Source organism: Ailuropoda melanoleuca, chromosome 1 (assembly GCF_002007445.2).
Source record: "Ailuropoda melanoleuca isolate Jingjing chromosome 1, ASM200744v2, whole genome shotgun sequence".
NCBI classification, from domain to species: domain Eukaryota; kingdom Metazoa; phylum Chordata; class Mammalia; order Carnivora; family Ursidae; genus Ailuropoda; species Ailuropoda melanoleuca.
Genome location: NC_048218.1, coordinates 29,268,107 through 29,285,734, shown reverse-complemented (window position 1 = coordinate 29,285,734; position 17,628 = coordinate 29,268,107). Strand labels below are relative to the sequence as shown.

At 37.4% G+C, this 17,628-nt stretch overlaps 1 protein-coding gene across 14 annotated transcripts in view; it reads right to left on the bottom strand.

Moving 5' to 3' along the window:
- The window catches only part of ROBO2 (roundabout guidance receptor 2), a 1,624,218-nt gene that overhangs the window by 16,138 nt on the left and 1,590,452 nt on the right, over positions 1–17,628 (bottom strand). For 10 of the 14 annotated variants that reach the window (XM_034656814.1, XM_034656816.1, XM_034656841.1 and 7 more), the window contains 2 exons: positions 15,472–15,732; positions 10,464–10,669 (listed from right to left, as the gene is read on the bottom strand). In XM_034656814.1, the coding sequence (XP_034512705.1) occupies positions 10,464–10,669; positions 15,472–15,732 (467 nt within the window). Of the gene's footprint in view, positions 1–637; positions 821–10,463; positions 10,670–15,471; positions 15,733–17,628 lie in introns of all 14 variants that reach the window. The other 4 variants (XM_034656798.1, XM_034656802.1, XM_034656832.1 and 1 more) reach the window with 1 other exon arrangement.

Genomic DNA, 17,628 nt, shown 5'->3' with positions numbered 1-17,628 from the left:
ACAATAAGACCATCAGCCATTTGAACTGTTAGACTGACAGCCTTAGACCCATTCACCCCATGCTGAGGAAGCCTTCCCAGAAAATGCATTTGCAGAAAGAAATGGGGCAAAGGAAAGTGATGGAGATAAAAGCTGAATAATTTTCATCACTGGGCACATTATTGATTGTGTGAGAATTTTGCAAAGTGTGAGTTATTGCAAATTTAATGGCAATCTCAGTTGCAGCTTGGTTGTAATATGAAAAGGAAGCATATTCTGATTAATCAGCAGAGCCACGAAGGGAAAGGGAAAAAAGAAGGTGGTGAGTAGGACCTCTTCTTGGCTCTGCAAAAGCAGCATCAGAAGAAAGTNCAGCTTGGTTGTAATATGAAAAGGAAGCATATTCTGATTAATCAGCAGAGCCACGAAGGGAAAGGGAAAAAACGGAGAGAAGGTGGTGAGTAGGACCTCTTCTTGGCTCTGCAAAAGCAGCATCAGAAGAAAGCTCTGGTAATTGAGGATCCGAACTGTGGTCATGCATCTTACAGAAAGCCCTGCAGTCAGACTCACTGAGGAGAAAGAACAGGAGAAAAAACAGTGCAGTGTCTTAAAGACGAGATTCTCTCATGCAAAGAGCGTTGACTCAGAGTCTACCAACCTGTTCTCGTAAGGCTGGTTCCATCCAGCCTAAAACCAGCTTTATCTGCTGCTGCCACCAGTGCTTGCGCAAAGCTGCCGCTGGCAAGGATGGAGCCATGTGAGGAGCTACCTACACTAGATCTACGACTAGAAAAGCTACGATCCTCGTCAGATGCAGAGCCCCATCCATTTACCATTGAACCTAAAAACAAATGTAGTTGTCTAGTGAGTTGGATATACTGGAGAGCCCATCTCCTTGCACACACTCTACTAAGGAACAGGTAGGCTGCCTCAACTCCTCACTCCTCCTTGAGGCACGTCTGCTTTCCTCCTGACTTCTGCAGCCACATGCAAGAATCCTCCAGGGTTTAAACACTCCTAGTACAGAAGAATGAATCTCATTTAAAACCTGTACCTGTTTGCAACACATAAGCACAACATGTTTTGTATGGTTCCATTCTTACATTGTTCAAATTGAAATTCTCTGAAAGAGAATTGCTAGGTACACTTTAAGTCCTCCAATTCAGAGAAGAACACTTTGATTGAAATAAATTATAGTGTATTTAAAGTAAACTTATCAAGGACTCAGACGAAGGAAGAGGGTGAATATGTATTTTGAATTTAATGCAGACTCAAACGGTAATTTCCCTCCTATATACCCTGGTATACTGTGGAAGTGCTAGAATCATTTCAAGATTTTAAAATACAAATTGAAATAATCAGGAAACATAACAACAAACACCATAAACAAAAAAGGATAAATAGTATCAGAGCATATAGACTTAGAACAAAAGAAAAAAATGTATCTTTAGAAATTTCTATTAATTTCAAAGCTCAGGATGCTTTCTTTGCCTCTTAGTTGTTTTAAGAACTCCCATTTTCTCTTTACTACTGATTTTTGTTTTAGAAAATTAACCATCATGAAGGATATAACTGGCATTAATATGGATTTTTCTGCAAAACGCAACATGGCAATAGAGGAAAAGAATTGCACTTTTATGAGTGAAGAGCTGCAAAATATGAAGATATTGAGAAATACCTTTTATTCTTAATTTTTCAGCAAGTCATTTACAAGTTTAGATTTTTTTCTTAGACCAAGGCACACGGAAACCTTAATCTATTACTTAATACAATTAATATCACAATATTTATTTAAGTTGTGTACGTTAGTTTATGACACAACAAAGTGTCAAGTGTCACTTAGCCTAACTTTTTTAAAAAGAAAGGCAAAAAAAAATTTATAAGAAGCTCATTTATGCTTTCTACATCAACCAATTACATATTCACAAAAAAGAGATTAAAATCAAGTGCCATAGATTTTTCCCCCCTTTTCTCCAGTGTTGAAGAGACAACAATATATTAGGAGTGTTGCTGTGATGCAGTATTTGTATTTTTAGCCGAGGTGCCAGGATACAATCACACGGGTTCATGCACTTTCAAGAGAGAGAAAACAGAAACCAAAGGGGTTAGAAGAATCTGAGAAGTTAAAAGGGTGCTAAGTGTAGCAGAGAAAGATAGAGTTTTGATTCTGCCTGCCAAAAGCACCGAGATACACTTTTTACTTTCCAAACAAATTCCCCTGACACGGGGCACTGCAAGGAAGCCCAGATAACAGCAGCAACTGAGCCTCCTCTGAGAGAACCATTTCTGAGTTAAATAATCACAGGTCAAGGACCAACAGCGCAAAACGAAAGGAGAAATGATGCAATGGGCTTTGCTACAGCAGATAAGAAAAAAATCAAAGTGAATCAGTCAGTGATCACGGGAGAATATGAAACCCTAGAACTGAGGATAGGTTTGAAATCTGTGAAGGCTCTGTCCTGGTCCCTTCTGGGTACCGTTTTCTGTTTTTCTAAATGTCTGCCGAGCATCTGCAACTAAATCTGCAACCCCCTCTTGGAACAAGCATCTCCTTTGCTCCATCTCCAGTTACATTCTTAGGCACCTCCTGATTGCCTTCTGGTCCCTTCTGTCTTCCTCATTGTCATCTGAATTATTTCCCTTGTTTATCATGTAATTTTGTTTCTCCATTCAAAACATTAACCAGTTTGCTAGTGCCACATCCAGATACCAAGTGAAGAATTTGAGACCCTTCACTCTCTGGCCCAGCCTACCTTTCCAGCCCTACACCCTCTTCTAGCCTGTGTAGCCCCACCTGCCTGACCTACATACATAGCATTTCCTCTCGTCCTTTTGACAAACCTCTGGATTGTCACTGACTCTACTGACCACCGCCAAACTTGAAAGTCCAAATCAGTATCCCTTTTATCACCCCGATTCCACCTCACCTTTAACTCTGTCTTAGGAAGAATCAATTTCTCTACTTCTTGTGCTTTTCAAACAGTATGCATACAGTAGCCTATCAGGTCTCTACAAACTACAGTTTGTTGCATATAAATGTTTCTTCTGGACAGTGGAACTCTGGATATTAGGGACTCCACTCATTTTCATATTTATTCTATGGGGGCTTTGCCCAGTAGAAATTCAACAAACATCAGGCATGTTGAATTAAATATCTTCAGTGTTCTCGTTATTCACTATAAATCCTACATGTAATTCTATCCCATGTGCCATTTTCTAGCAATGAACTTATTTTATTTACAGAAAAAAATATACTCATAAGAACTTGTAGAAAATGTATTAAGGAAAGAATATAATGTCAGTCAACTCTTGTTGATAACCTGGACAATAGGAAAAGAAGTGAGTTATTACCCAAAAGGGAAAACTAAAAAATTAATTAATATACATATCTTAGCTACGCTTTGGTATACTTGAAAGTTGATATTTGTCAATATCTAATTCAAGAAAATAATGTTATATGAAGTGGCGATTTGCTTTTTTTCCCCTGAATTCTCCACCCACACTCAACCATCTATTTTAATGTACTTCGCCCATTTTTGTTTGTTTTAATTCTCTTTTCTCCACTATAACCAGCCAAGAAATAATTGGGTCTTTTTTTTTTTTCCTGTTCAAGTTGGCTAGCTATGTGGTTCGAGCTTCAGGATCTATCATTTTGACAAATACAATCTCTGAACCTGAAAAAGTAGGAAAAATCTTATGCCACAGCAGTGTCACTAAAGAAATGCCACTCAGTGACATCTCTTAACAGAGTTAGCTTTAAAAAAAAAAAATGTTAGGTTAGATTTTTTCAAAAACACCCTTTCCACCTCCTGTGATAGTGAGTCCTTCACATGCAGATTTCAATTTACAAGTTTGCCAGCCCCTAAACACATGCCACTTCCCAGCCTTTGTGTCTTTGCTCTGACTATATCTCCATTGTTAATGCTCCTTGCCAAGACCTCAGAAATCTCAGTTATTCATGAAGGTTTCTTTGGTGCTTTCTTTTTTCTTTCCATGAGAAAAGGGAGTAGCATGGAAGACATGGCCTCAAATAGGTTTTGGTCAATATAGAAAGGAATGTTTTCTTTGCTACTCTAAGAGCTAAGAAACTAGATAGATGACTTCAAAGTTGAAGAGACACATGCTATACAGGTTTGGCCTCAGTGGGCAACAGGAAGTCTCATTACCCCAAGCGAAAGAGAGGCAAGTGTCCTCGGGGGTTAGTATAGTTGAGTTCACCTTCAAAATGGAGGGCAAGAAGGAAACAAAAAAAAGAAGGCAACAAAATTTCTTTCCTCTTTGTCCCTCACTCTTTGTCTCATCTATTTTTAAGTATGATCTATGGAATGGGTGTATTTATGGGGAATATTTTAAAAGAAAATTTGCAGTACACCATGAAGAAAAAAGTATATAACATACATTAAATATCTTCCATGTTGTAAAATTGTTACATTTATTTAGCAATCATTGATTTCACCTCTCTGTGGCTACCATTCTTGCTCTTTCTTTAGATTTAAGCATCAAGAATGATCTGAACATTTGTGTAAACCATTACAAAAAAAGAAGACAATGATAGGAAGGAAAGAAACACACTGATTCATGAATTAGAAAGTAAGCAAGTTTGGGGATAACTGGTTTTCTTTCACAAATGTAAATATAAACATAAAAATTTAAAATGAACACCAAGTGAATAAGTTCAGGTAGAGATTCTTTACAAATTATAAGCAATCCATACCAATTTGACATGTTATAGCCCCAAACATCATCAATACATATTTAAACATTTAATGAAAAATGAATTTATGTCACATAGCCAAATTTATTTGTGTTTACATTTTCAATCTCTGAAAATTTCTCAGGTTTAAAGTTGCTGAAAGGCCAAAAAATCTCAAATTTATTCAAGCTATTAAAGAAGAACTGCATATAGGACATTAAGCTGTTGCTCAAACGTTACTGAGCAGTAAAATACCATGACAAAGTGGCATCTTGCTGTGTCTCTATTACATCTTCAGCACTAAAATTAATTTATGATCAGTCATCAATTCATTTACATGCCGCTTTATGCTAAATCCTTCCTTGCTGATAAATGCTTATCCTTAGATCCATTAAGCTAGAGTAAAGTCTGTGCTTTATAATATGACCCTGCTAATTGTTGCATTACCATTTTTATGAGAAACAAAAACTGGCTGTCCCTCATTTTTTCAGCTAATATTTAATCCAGGAACTCTTCCTATTAAGTGCAATCAGTCTAAATATCTGTTAAATAACATCTTCAGCTATAAGTGTCTTTGGACAAATCAATCCAGATATTGACCTCTGCATAAATGTAGAAAAACACATCTAATCTTTAGATGTGTTTTTCTACACATTCCTTAGAGGGAAAGAATGTGTAATATGTATGAAAAGCAAAATAAGTCATTACAAAATTTCTTTCTTGGGACATATGGCACCTGTTAACTTGTCCCACTTAGATAAAATTGAATATATGTTATTCCCCTTTTATCTGTTAAATTCTGAAGTATATGCTTAATTTCTTTTTAAATACATCACAGCTGTTGAAGTAGTCTCAGAACATGATTTAATCATTTGTAGACTTATCTCTGAAATTCTCATAATATTTTATATAATAGAATATATTAGATAATATAGTTTATTATCTAATTCTAAAATATTTTCCTTAAGTTTGTGCAACAAAAGCCAGGCATCAGGTCATACTTCTAAGTGGCCCATTCTCTAAAAGCTGTGTGGTCGAGGAAGGTAGTGAGGCTGCCAGGTTTTATTGTTTTCAAAATGATCTAGTTTGGGAGTTCCAGTAAAAACCTCCAAAGACATAAAATACGGAAAATATAAAGCCATGATTTCCTTTTCAGCCCTAGTATTTATGTGGGGTCCAGCAGTTAAGGAAACTTTTATTCGTTTCACTTCATGGCACTCACTCTTTGTTGTACTTTCTGTGATCAGTGAAGCAGTTAGAATCTTGGCTCCAGGTACAGGACATTTTCCTTCTGTCCTCTCTCACACTGCCTTCTGTTTCTTTTTTCCTGTGGTGGAGTCATTAAAGTCGGGAAACATTTACCCTGGACTCCCATCATGGAAGATAGAGAAAGAAGTATTAACACCTCTCCCTGTCCTGTTACCCCAAAATGGCGGATTTGGCATTCAGCAGGAAATACGGCAAGCATATTCCTGGAGACTGAAACAACTCTGGGTGTTTACTTTCTAGCCCAAACAGAGTGTGAAGTGCTATAATCAAGATAGTTTTATACTTTATTATAACCAAATAGATTAAAATTATAGTATAAATCCAATTAAAAAGGAGATTTCCTATAAAAAGTGCTGATATAGTTGATTTTTGACAGCATGAGTCACTATAACTGAATATAGAACTAAATATAAGTAAGTAAATGACAAAAGTTACATCTAAAAATTAAGATTTTTTAAAATCTTGATTAAGCATATAGGGGGTAAGGACCAATGTTTCCAGAGATAAAATTATATGCTGTAGTTGTATATATGTGTATATTTATTCATATGTGTACACACACACATGCATACACACAGAAAGGAAGAAAGAGAGACAGAGAGATAGAGACAGAGACAGAGATCCATATGTTAAGTAATAGACCAGGAAATCATTTTCTTTTCAAATATGTTAAATTCAGAGACTTAAAAAAAAAAAAAAAGTCGGGCATATCCAGAGAAGGGATCATGGTAATTTATCTTAAGAGTAAGAACAATTTATTTTGAAAATTCTTCTGCCATTTATCAGGTGGGTAAACTTAAAAAGACTAAACCCCTCTGTGACCCAATTTCCTTATCTATAAAATGAGAATTAAAAAAGGGTGTGATAGTTAAGTGAATTAATATACGTTAAAACTTTAGGACAAATCTTCAAACTTTTCTATAAAATGCCAGATACCCTATATTTGAGGCTTTGCTGTCTCTTTTTCGTTTTTGTTTGTTCATGTTTTCTTAGAATCCTTTAAAAACGTAGGAAACATTCTTAGCTCACAAAGCCACAGCAGAAAAACAGGAGGCTGCTTAGGAGAGTGCCTTGTACCTACTAAGGGCTCTATACGTGCAAGCCAGTATTCTTGTTGTTGATAACATTATCATTATCATTATTATTATTATATCTAAATTCTTGGTCAACAGGTTGGAAGGAATAGGCATGTGATAAATGTTTGTTGTGGGAATAAATATAATATAGCAGGTTTGCAAATACATTTTCCTCATTACTGAGTTTCGGAAACCAAATGTTGATTTCTCCCTAAAACCCATGTGTTGAAGCCCTAATCCCTAATGTATAGGGAGGTGGGGCGTTTGGGAGGTAATTAGGTTTAGATGAGGCCATGAATATGGGTTCATCATGATGGGATCAGAGACCTTATAAAAAGAGACTAGGAGTGCCTGGGTGGCTCAGTTAGTTAAGCATCTGCCTTTGGCTTAGGTCATAATCCCGGGGTCCTGGGATGGAGCCCCATGTGGGGCTCCCTGCTCAGTGGGGAGCCTGCTTCTCCCTCTCTCTCTGCCACTCCCCCTGCTTGGGCTCTCTGGCTTTCTCACTCTCTCTCTGTCAAATAAATAAATCAAATCTTTAAAAAAAGAGAGAGAGAGAGGAACCAGAGAGCTTTCTGTCTCTCTCTGCCATGTGAGAACACAGCACACAGATAGCTGTCTCTCCCGGCACCTTGATCTTGGACTTCCCAGCCTTCAGAAGCGTGAGAAATAAACGCTTGTTGTTGAAGCCACCCAGTCTACTGCCTTTTGTTACAGCAGCCCAACCAGGCTAAGACATGAGATTATGGGATATGGAACTACAGATATTTCCCTCTTTTCTTGCTTTTCCATTCATAAACCATTACTTCAAAATTGAAGATGTCTATCACAAATTACTTTGTTGTTATGAAAATGTTGAGAATTAATATAATTATTTCTTTATAAAGATGGATTCTGTACCTTTTCAGCTGCTGATATTACTTAATGGGGTTAAGGGTTGGAATGTAATATATCCAAGTAAAATCCTGAATAATTATATACACAGGCTTATTAGCCCATCTCTGTATTATCATTGGACTATTATTCCGGTGGGCTTTAGAGTTTCAGGGAATGGAATAGAACTGTTTGTGCCATTTAATAAAAATGGGTATTAGTTTCATGAAAATGAAAATCCCCACCAGACGATTTAGGTGAAAGTAATGCCTGATTTCTCATACCACACACAAATTTAGAACCCCAAGTAATTTACAATAAGATCAGAATCCTCTCTGTGGGCACTTAGCATCTTAAAAACGTAAAAAGCCAATGGAAACAGTGTCTGTTTTATTGCCCACCTCATTTAGCACCATTAAACTAGTTTTAAGTGTCTGAAGAAAACATAAACACGTTAGAATAATACACATCAGTATGTTGATTTCCATAACATTTGGTCTGTACATATATTCACCTCAGAGCCGTCTCTACATACGTGTACATGTGTGCACATGCACACACACACACTCCTGCATACATTCACATGCAGATATAACCACAAACCCTATCTATACTCTCTTACATACACATCCAATCACTCACACTTCCTACACATACACACTTTTTTGAGAAAATATATTTACTCTTAATTTATATTTACTTACATTATACTTATATATTAGAAGACAAATTAAATCTTTGATCATACCTTCCCCACAAAGTTATCGCAGAGCCAAAAAAAAAAAGAAAGAAAGAAAGAAAGAAAGTAAACGGTTTCCTCTTTGGCTACTTTTCATAAAGTACGACTCCTTTACTGAGAAGATGTATTATTCATAGGGTAAATTCATCATGTAATACATACTTAAACACCCTGAGGTTTTTATACACGGCAGTAATTAAGCAGTGAATTCAAGGAGGAAAACAGACTGTTTTCTTAGCAATAAAAGCTTCATTTGGAATGAACAGTATACTCACTACAAGGAGAAAGGCAGATCGGTTTTAACCACATTCACATTAAGTACCCTAATGTGTTCCTAACAGGTGAGCATGGAAAAGTACGAAATGGCAGTCTCCTGATTTATAGATGTATTTATCATCTCTGACATTATAATATTTAATAAAAGAACTACATAGGCTATAGCTGCCCTTTTTTGTGTTATTATTGCATTTCTTACTGCATTCCTAATGGAAAAGAGTTCAGTATCATTACTGAGATATGCAAAAATATGCAGAATTTTACCCTGAAGGAGATTATGCTACAAATTCAGGCAAAGGGGCTTAACATAATAGTGCACTAATAAGTTAGCTCTCTGCATTCAAAGATTTAAACTTTTGCTCTGCCACCTTCAGTTGGATCTGGATTTCAAATCACAGCAGTATATCTGCAGTCCTTAAATCTTAATTAGCCTGGCAAGCAGACAGCCCCCAGGTAAGACACAAAACAAAAAAAAAGTGAACTCATGCATCACACATTGCATTATTCAGGAAGGCATATGGAGGAAATATATCGGTCCTTATCCTTCTCCATCACTGCCATAAAGAAGTTCCCAAAAGCGTTGGCTGAACTCTAACGCGTAGTGCAAAATCTGTGTGCATTGGGAGGGACTGTGGTAAATGCCTCCAAGGACAAAGACAATATCATCAAGATAAATAACAGAAATGGGTGGTTTTCTGAGAAGACCCAATGCCATGCAAAGGCAAGATCTACGTTTGTGGTAATTACGTCTTTATAGTCCTATAGGAGACATTTGTGTATGTGTCGAAGAAGGGATGCCTACTGGAATAGAAAGAGGAAATTTTTATGTTTCTCCGTATTGATTGCGTACACATTTGGACTCAAGTTTTTTCAACAAAAGGGGATAAACTGAAATCCTTGGCAATAGGTTGCAGTTCTGGGATCATCCTAGGAGAGTGGCAACCGCAACCTTTCACATGGTGAACAAAGCCAGAGGACGCTGGAGGAGTAAATGGCAAAAATAACTATATTTCTTGGGAGAGGAGCAATTATTGAGTCCAATGATATGAAATGTGTAAATGTACGGCTTTTCTCGCTATACATTTTCTCCACTCCAAAAATAATGCCTTGTGCAAGCTTAGAGAGGCTCATTCTGAAGACTTGCTTATTAACATCAGTGAATGATTTTACAGAGTGAAATATCGAGAAGCGTTTTAAGATCACATTCACTTTGTATGTTGCTCCTGATATACAAAATGTATCATTTCTAAAGTCAAGGTTTTTTATGTAATAGACTTGGTTCCCCAGTGGAGTGAACTTTTCATGAAAGCCCTGGATATAATTGAGTTTTCTTTCATGTCTTTAAAGCTTTTTAAAATTCATGAATTTTCTTATCATTTTTGCAGCAAAGCGAAAGTATTTCCAAATCCTTTTTGAATTTTGTGTTCAATATTAACATATTTAAAATGTTATAGAAATAGCTGGAGTGGAATAAATCTTACATAAGAAAGTATTTGATTTTTGATGCATTTTAATGTTATAAATAGGTCAGTTATTCCTATCGAATCAGTTTTGTTACCTGTCACAGAGCTGTCTAGATTGTCCGTGCTGGATCCGGGCGTCTGCTCTAGCGCTCTCAGGGGCCGGGGCATTTCTAAAGCTTCCTCCTCATCATCAGCATCTTCATCTGCAACATCTGTTTCCAAATCGGAAATCAAGGCTCCGGACATGTAACCTAATGGTGGAACCGGGGGCTGTGGAGGTTGATTATTGCTTTGAACGTGCCTGGAATTCAAATGGGGGAAAAGGGGGAATTCATTAACATCCTACAAAATTAAAATTAAACAGCATGTTATGGTGACTCGTTTTATCTTCTTGCTTTCTATTTCTTTTAATCTTTTATTTATTTATTCGACAGAGAGAGAGACAGCCAGAGAGAGAGGGAACACAAGCAGGGGGAGTGGGAGAGGAAGAAGCAGGCTCCCAGAAGAGCAGGGGGCCTGACGCGGGGCTCGATCCCAGGATGCTGGGATCATGCTCTGAGCCGAAGGCAGACGCTTAACAAGTGAGCCACCCAGGCGCCCCGTCTTCTTGCTTTCTATTAACTAATTTTGGAGCTTACAGTACTTTTTTACATTTCAGCAGAGACAATGGGCTATGTGTACACATGGCTAGTCAAAACAACAACAGTATAGACTGTTACACTCTTCATTGGCATTTATGGGATAATATATGGAGAAAAAATATAGACCCAGCATTTTTTGTGTAAATAAATCATCCAAAGGATATGGATATTTGCCGCAAATAACTGCTTAAAGCCTTTTTTTTTTTTTTGGTCCCAAAAGAATATAATAACTTTATTTACAGTTTAGTGTCAAAATTCTACTCAGCCTGTGTAGTCCATGCGACCTGCTGGCCTTCATGAAGAAAAAATGTCACACGAAGGGTTAATACAAATAACCCTTCTCCCAGTCAGAAGCACACTGCCTGTCCTACTTGGCTTTCCTCCTACACGTCCCCCCCAGGAACCAGGCTGAGCAGTTGTTTCCACTTTAACCCAGTTTAAAGTAGAAATGGCTCCTTTCNCCATGCGACCTGCTGGCCTTCATGAAGAAAAAATGTCACACGAAGGGTTAATACAAATAACCCTTCTCCCAGCCAGAAGCACACTGCCTGTCCTACTTGGCTTTCCTCCTACACGTCCCCCCCATGAACCAGGCTGAGTAGTTGTTTCCACTTTAACCCAAAGTAGAAATGGCTCCTTTATGTTCTGGCTACTTATTCGTGCCTTTGTTTTACCCACCAAAGTCTGAAACACCTCAAATGTAGAAAAGATTCATCTCAGCATTCTCAGTGTTTGGAACGGGAGGTGTGCTAAGCATACCCTTTGCAATGCCCGAATAACTTTAATCTCCACCTCATGAAGTAGAGAGAACTTGTCATTTATCCCCTTTGTCTCAGAATCTGTTAAAGTGAAGTTCCAATTTAATAGCTTGGTGTGCTAAGCATACCCTTTGCAATGCCCGAATAACTTTAATCTCCACCTCATGAAGTAGAGAGAACTTGTCATTTATCCCCTTTGTCTCAGAATCTGTTAAAGTGAAGTTCCAATTTAATAGCTTGTTTCAACTAGCAGGGCTAGCAAAATGGAGAGCTGGACATTGGGGTTCAGTTGAATCATTTTGTGACTACTTAAGAGTTTCTTGTAAATTATAAATGCCGTGATGTATATGAAAGTCATGGTTTTGTTACTGTCATTAAGGAGTGAATATACTACATGTCTTAACACATTGTCTTTTTTTTTTTTGCCTCGATACAAAGTATTTAAAAGAGACAGTCTATTTAAGGCACATGTAAGTCAACTGTTCGGCATTTTTACCCTAAGTTTTTGAATTAAAGATACAAGATGATTTTTAACGCTTGCATTTTTGGGGAAAATATTCCATTCTTCTGGAATTTGTTTAACATCAGTCTCCCAACTGCATTCTTGAACTGGCAAAAAACTCCAAAGTTAACTACATTCTAAATTTTTCAATGTTAAGACAAAACAAAACAAAACAAAACAAAACCCTAAGATGTTAGTTCTGAGAGCCACATCTTTAATTTAACAGATCAGGAATCTGAGGTCCCAAGCCCTTATCTGGCATTCATCACAGCTCGTTCATGCAAAAATCAGGAAGCCTCTACACTACCAATACAGAAACTCTTGAGAGTTGATGACATCTTGTCTCAAATTCTGTTTGTGAATCAAGGATAGATTGAGTCAAGTCACAAGCATGATATTTACATACATGATTCATTTTCCTCTAAAGGTGTGCACTTTTGTCCCGGAAAGGACCAAAGAAACCGACATTCCAGTCTTACATCATTGCTGACACCTCTTGAATGGAACGAATATACATTAAGGCATAAAATATACTCCTTGACTTCAGCAGGAGTAGGAGATAAACTGAAATAGGAAGAGGGTGCAAAACATTTATAAATCTATTGTAGTGACAAGCACTGTGCTATGCACTACATGGGTCAATATGAACAGAATCCCTGGAGGTGGAGCCTGGGAATTAGCATTCTTAAAATGCTCCTCCTGTGATGTTGATGTGCAGCTCAGATGAGGAGGGCGTTCTATTCCTGAAGGGCAAGATCCTGTGCGAGCACACACAGGCTCATAACTTTTACAAAAGGCGCTGCTAATGACACCCTGGAGGATTGTTGGACTACATAGAAACATACTCAGCGAAAGAAACAGGGTTTGCCCCATGGGTACCTGGAGCAGGTGGAGAACTACTTTATTCACTCATGCAGCCAATATCTATGCAACACACACTAAGGGGAGTGCTCTTCTAAGAGTGGAAAGACAGCACTGAACAACTGAGGTAGAAACCCAAGCCCTTCTGAATAATCGCAGCTATAACACAGCTAGATACTGGACTAGGTCCTGTTTAAGAGCAAACTCATTTAACTCTTTTTTTTTTTTAAGATTTTATTTTTAAATAATTTCTACATCCAGCATGGGGCTGGAACTTACAACCTTGCAATCAAGAGCTGTGTGTTCTGCCATCTGAGCGAGGCAGAACTCACTTAATTCTCACAAAAACTGTGATGTGTAATAAAGAACTTGACCTCGCCCAAAGAGAACTTAGGCTTTTGCCATGTGCTCCAGGGAGATAATCTCTCTCTAAGTTCTAGAATGTCCTATCTGATAGAAGTGTCTTTGTTCACCTGGAGACCTTAGGCCTCTCCAGAAAGTCTAACAATGTGATTTATGGTAGGCGCTTTCAGTCACATGGTATCAGCTTGCCTTCTGGAGGGGCTAAGATCGAGGTCAGCCATGCAGATAGCCAACCATGTCTTTGTGACAAAGCTGCAAGAAAGACCATGAAACCCAAGGTTCATATGAGCTTCCCTGGTTGTCAATACTCCATGCATATTGTCATACGTGGTTGCCGGAAAGTAATGCTATCCACAAATCCACTGGGAGAGGGCAAATGGAAGTTCTAGCTTTGGAACTTTCCTGCACGCCTTCCTGTGCATCTCGTCTCTTGGCAGATTTTAATCTGTATCTTTTTAATATAATAAACCATAACTTTCAGTGTTATGGTATTCAGTGAGTTCCATGGCTCCTTCTAGTGAATTCTTGGAACTGAGGGTGGTCTTGGAGACTATGCTCTCACATCGTATATGAGCTCATTGGTATTAGCATCAGCCTTTTACAAATGGGAGGCGGAAGCACAGAAAGGTTAAGCAAGTTGCTCACTGTCATACAGCGGGTAAGTAGTGAGAGTGCCAGTGGTTCCAACCACAACTGCCCTCAGTAAAATATCAGACCAGGCAATCTGGAATATCTGGGGGTGGTACGTAGGTATCACTATATTGTAAAGTTATCCAGGTGATTCCAAAATGCAGGCAAATTTGACAACACCTGAGGTAGAATCCGTGCCTTAAATGACTAAAGTACATGGTTGCATTAGTTAACCTGAGGGAAATCCTTTGGCTCTTAAAGCAGTGGGCTCCAGCTTAAATAGTGGTATTTTATGAAGCAGCCTAATGCAAAAGAATGCTGTTTAACAGCAGATTGTCCTTGGCCTTCGAAAAAACATCAGATGATTGAGAAAAAAATGCTTAGAAACCTCTGGTTCTAAGAAAAGAACCTATGTTCGTAATAAGCTTTATATGATTGGCCTGGTTTTACTCTCTTTTTGCTGTGTTTTTTAAAGACACAGTTTATTAACACTGAGAATGAGATTTATCTCATTATCAACTATCCTAGTAACTAAAACTATCAAAAAGAAAAGCAAATTCTATTTCATAAAAATTTAACATCAAGCACATCATGGAAATCAATAGAAGATAATCAGAGGTATGTCATTGAGATTTCAAGAGTCAGACTTAATATGTCACTATTTGGGAGAAGAGAGAGCACATGAAAAAACTTGTACAAAATTGTGAGATATCGTCCTACTTGTATTCTTTCCATGCTTGCACAGCATACCTAAGTAGATTGCCATCTCTACCCAGGAAAGGGTGTGGATCGAATAGAAAAAAGGAATTTGGGATTTGTAGTTTATTCTAGGTTTTATTTTTTAATGCATCTACTAATATTGCTGTTTTTTTTCTGTCTCATTTAATTCAGCCCAGGGATCTTTTAATAACTGACACTGACCATATGTGATTTGCAGACGCTTACATTTACATATTCACAACCATATACAGAATTAATCACAGGCACTTTGAAGAATCTAAAAGGAGTCTTTTATTATGGCATTGGAAGTGAGTTCAAGGATAAGCTAATTGCAGCTAACCTGTAAATTAGAAAAGATTCTGGTGTAGCCAAAAGCAGTTTACCCTGAAATTCAGCAGATCTGAATTCTTGCTCCGGTTTACTCTTTAACCAGTTCTGTGACTTTGATCAAATTATTTAATGTTTCCTTAGCCAATTTCTTTATCTGGATGATTAATGAGTTGCACAAAACCACTTCTAACCCCAGCTGCATAGTTCTATGCGAACTTCTTGTGACTTGATCACAAGAGAACATTTCCTTATCCTTGTGCTGAAGGCCTGGGTCCCCTGACCTAACGAGAATATTTACCATGTTTGCTTGGCTATATCAAACTGATAGGCTCTTGTCAACTCGTCCAGGTGAGCTTGCAGTATGGGCTGCATCTCTTCCCGAGGGGATGGGGTAAGAGTTGCAGTGGACTGCTGTCCGAAGGAAATAGCAGGAGAAGAAGCCACGCCTCGGACAGGAGGGGTTGGGACACGATCGTCATCTTCTTCCAGTTCATCTTCCATACCCTGGTGCAAGTATGTTTGTACCGGTAATGGCGGGCACCAGCTATCACTGTCGTATCTGAAATTTAATGAGAGAAAAAAGCATATTGACACATACACACATACACATGCACACAATGATACTGGCAACACATGACAACAACAACGGTAACGACAGCAGCCACAATGTTCTCTCAGTTGATTTCGTCCTGATTTCAATTTGTTGGTGCTCCCACAGTAAATCACCTGGCTGTTATCTTAATTTCTAATCATAATGACATCTGCTATCTCAATATCTCAATTTATTCTTGGGAGATCTTATTAGCTAATTGTTACCCCACAGTTACAAAAGGCAATAACTTCCCAACAAAGTTACTCACGTGGAAAAACCAAATTGCTAATTAAAGACAATTAATGAATTAATTTAGTGCTTGTAGATTTAACTACTTTCTTCTGCCGTTCATTCTTGTATACCAAACAGAATACGCCAATATTGATCATCAAAGAAGTGTCTGAGAATTTTATTTACTCTTATTCTAGGTCTATGCCAACCTTTCAGTCCATATGACATGTCAATCATTAAGACTTTGTGCTACAAAATGTATTCAATGGCCCTTTGATGCTTTTAGCTCTCTAATTTTCTCAGTGGAAATTGATGCTTCCTTGTATCTTGACATCTAAAATCTATAAAACAGAAGTTCAAAAGCTAGCCTGATAAAATACATATTAAAAAGGAAAATAATAATTTACAAAAACAGTATGTTTTTAAGGACTCTGGTCAGGGAATATAGAAAATTCATCCAAACAGTTTTCATTGTGACACAACATCAATGGCATTTCTATTTACATCTTCTCCATATACTATTGTTTTCATTAACCAAAAAGATCCTATTGTACTTTTAAAAGGAGACTTACGGATAGGATAAACGATATTACTGAATGTAATTGTCCCATAAATTCCACTTCTTAAATATCTATTGAGTCTCCTACTTCACCTCTACTTTAATAATCACAGATCAGAATCATTCTGATGTGAACTAGCCCATTGGCATTCCTAGTCTCTTATGACATCATCTTTATCTCTTTTATCTATCTTCCATACAAATAATGGGATTACATTTCTAAAATCTTCATTCACATCACACCTGTGCTTTGAATAATTCAGTGATTATCACTGATATAAGAAAAAGTTCAAATTCATTAGCAGGGACTAAAAGACCCTTCCCCATCTGATCAGCCCATCTTTCTAGCTTAAATTCTCAACTATTTCCCCAACATCAGCCTCCTGTATATTTTTTTCTGAATTCTGGGTCTATATATAACTATTCTTGAATCATCTGACTGTGAGCTCCTGCTCTTCCTTCAGGTCAATTCGAATGTCCTCGGTTTTGTGAAGTCTTCTCTGCCTCTGCCTTATGGAATTGATTACAACTCTAAAATACTTATATTGTGGTACTCCCCATACTCTACTGGGATTATTATTTTTAAGATTTTATTATTATTTTTAAGATTTTATTTATTTATTTTACAGAAGAGAGAGAGAGAGAGTACATAAGGGGGAGTGGCAGGCAGAGGGTGAGGGAGAAGCAGGCTCTCCACCAAGCAGGGAGATTGATGGGAGACTTGATCCCAGGACCCTGGGATCATAAGCTGAGCTGAAGGTAGATGCTTAACCAATTGAGCCACCCAGGCACTTCTATTGGGATTATTTGTTTCTATTTTTTCTTACTGTTCTATGAGGTCTTTAAATTCAAGAACTCTGTAATTCTCAACTTTGCGTTTCTAGCACCAAATATATATATATATTATATATATATATATAACAGGTGTATATAGTGTATCTTCTCCCTTACAAAGACTGACCTGTAAATGCCAGATAATTCTTGCATATTTTTTGAATATTTTTGATTTTTGAATATTTTTTGAATATTTTTACTTGTGTCTTTACTTATCTTGTTTAAAATGGAATTTATTT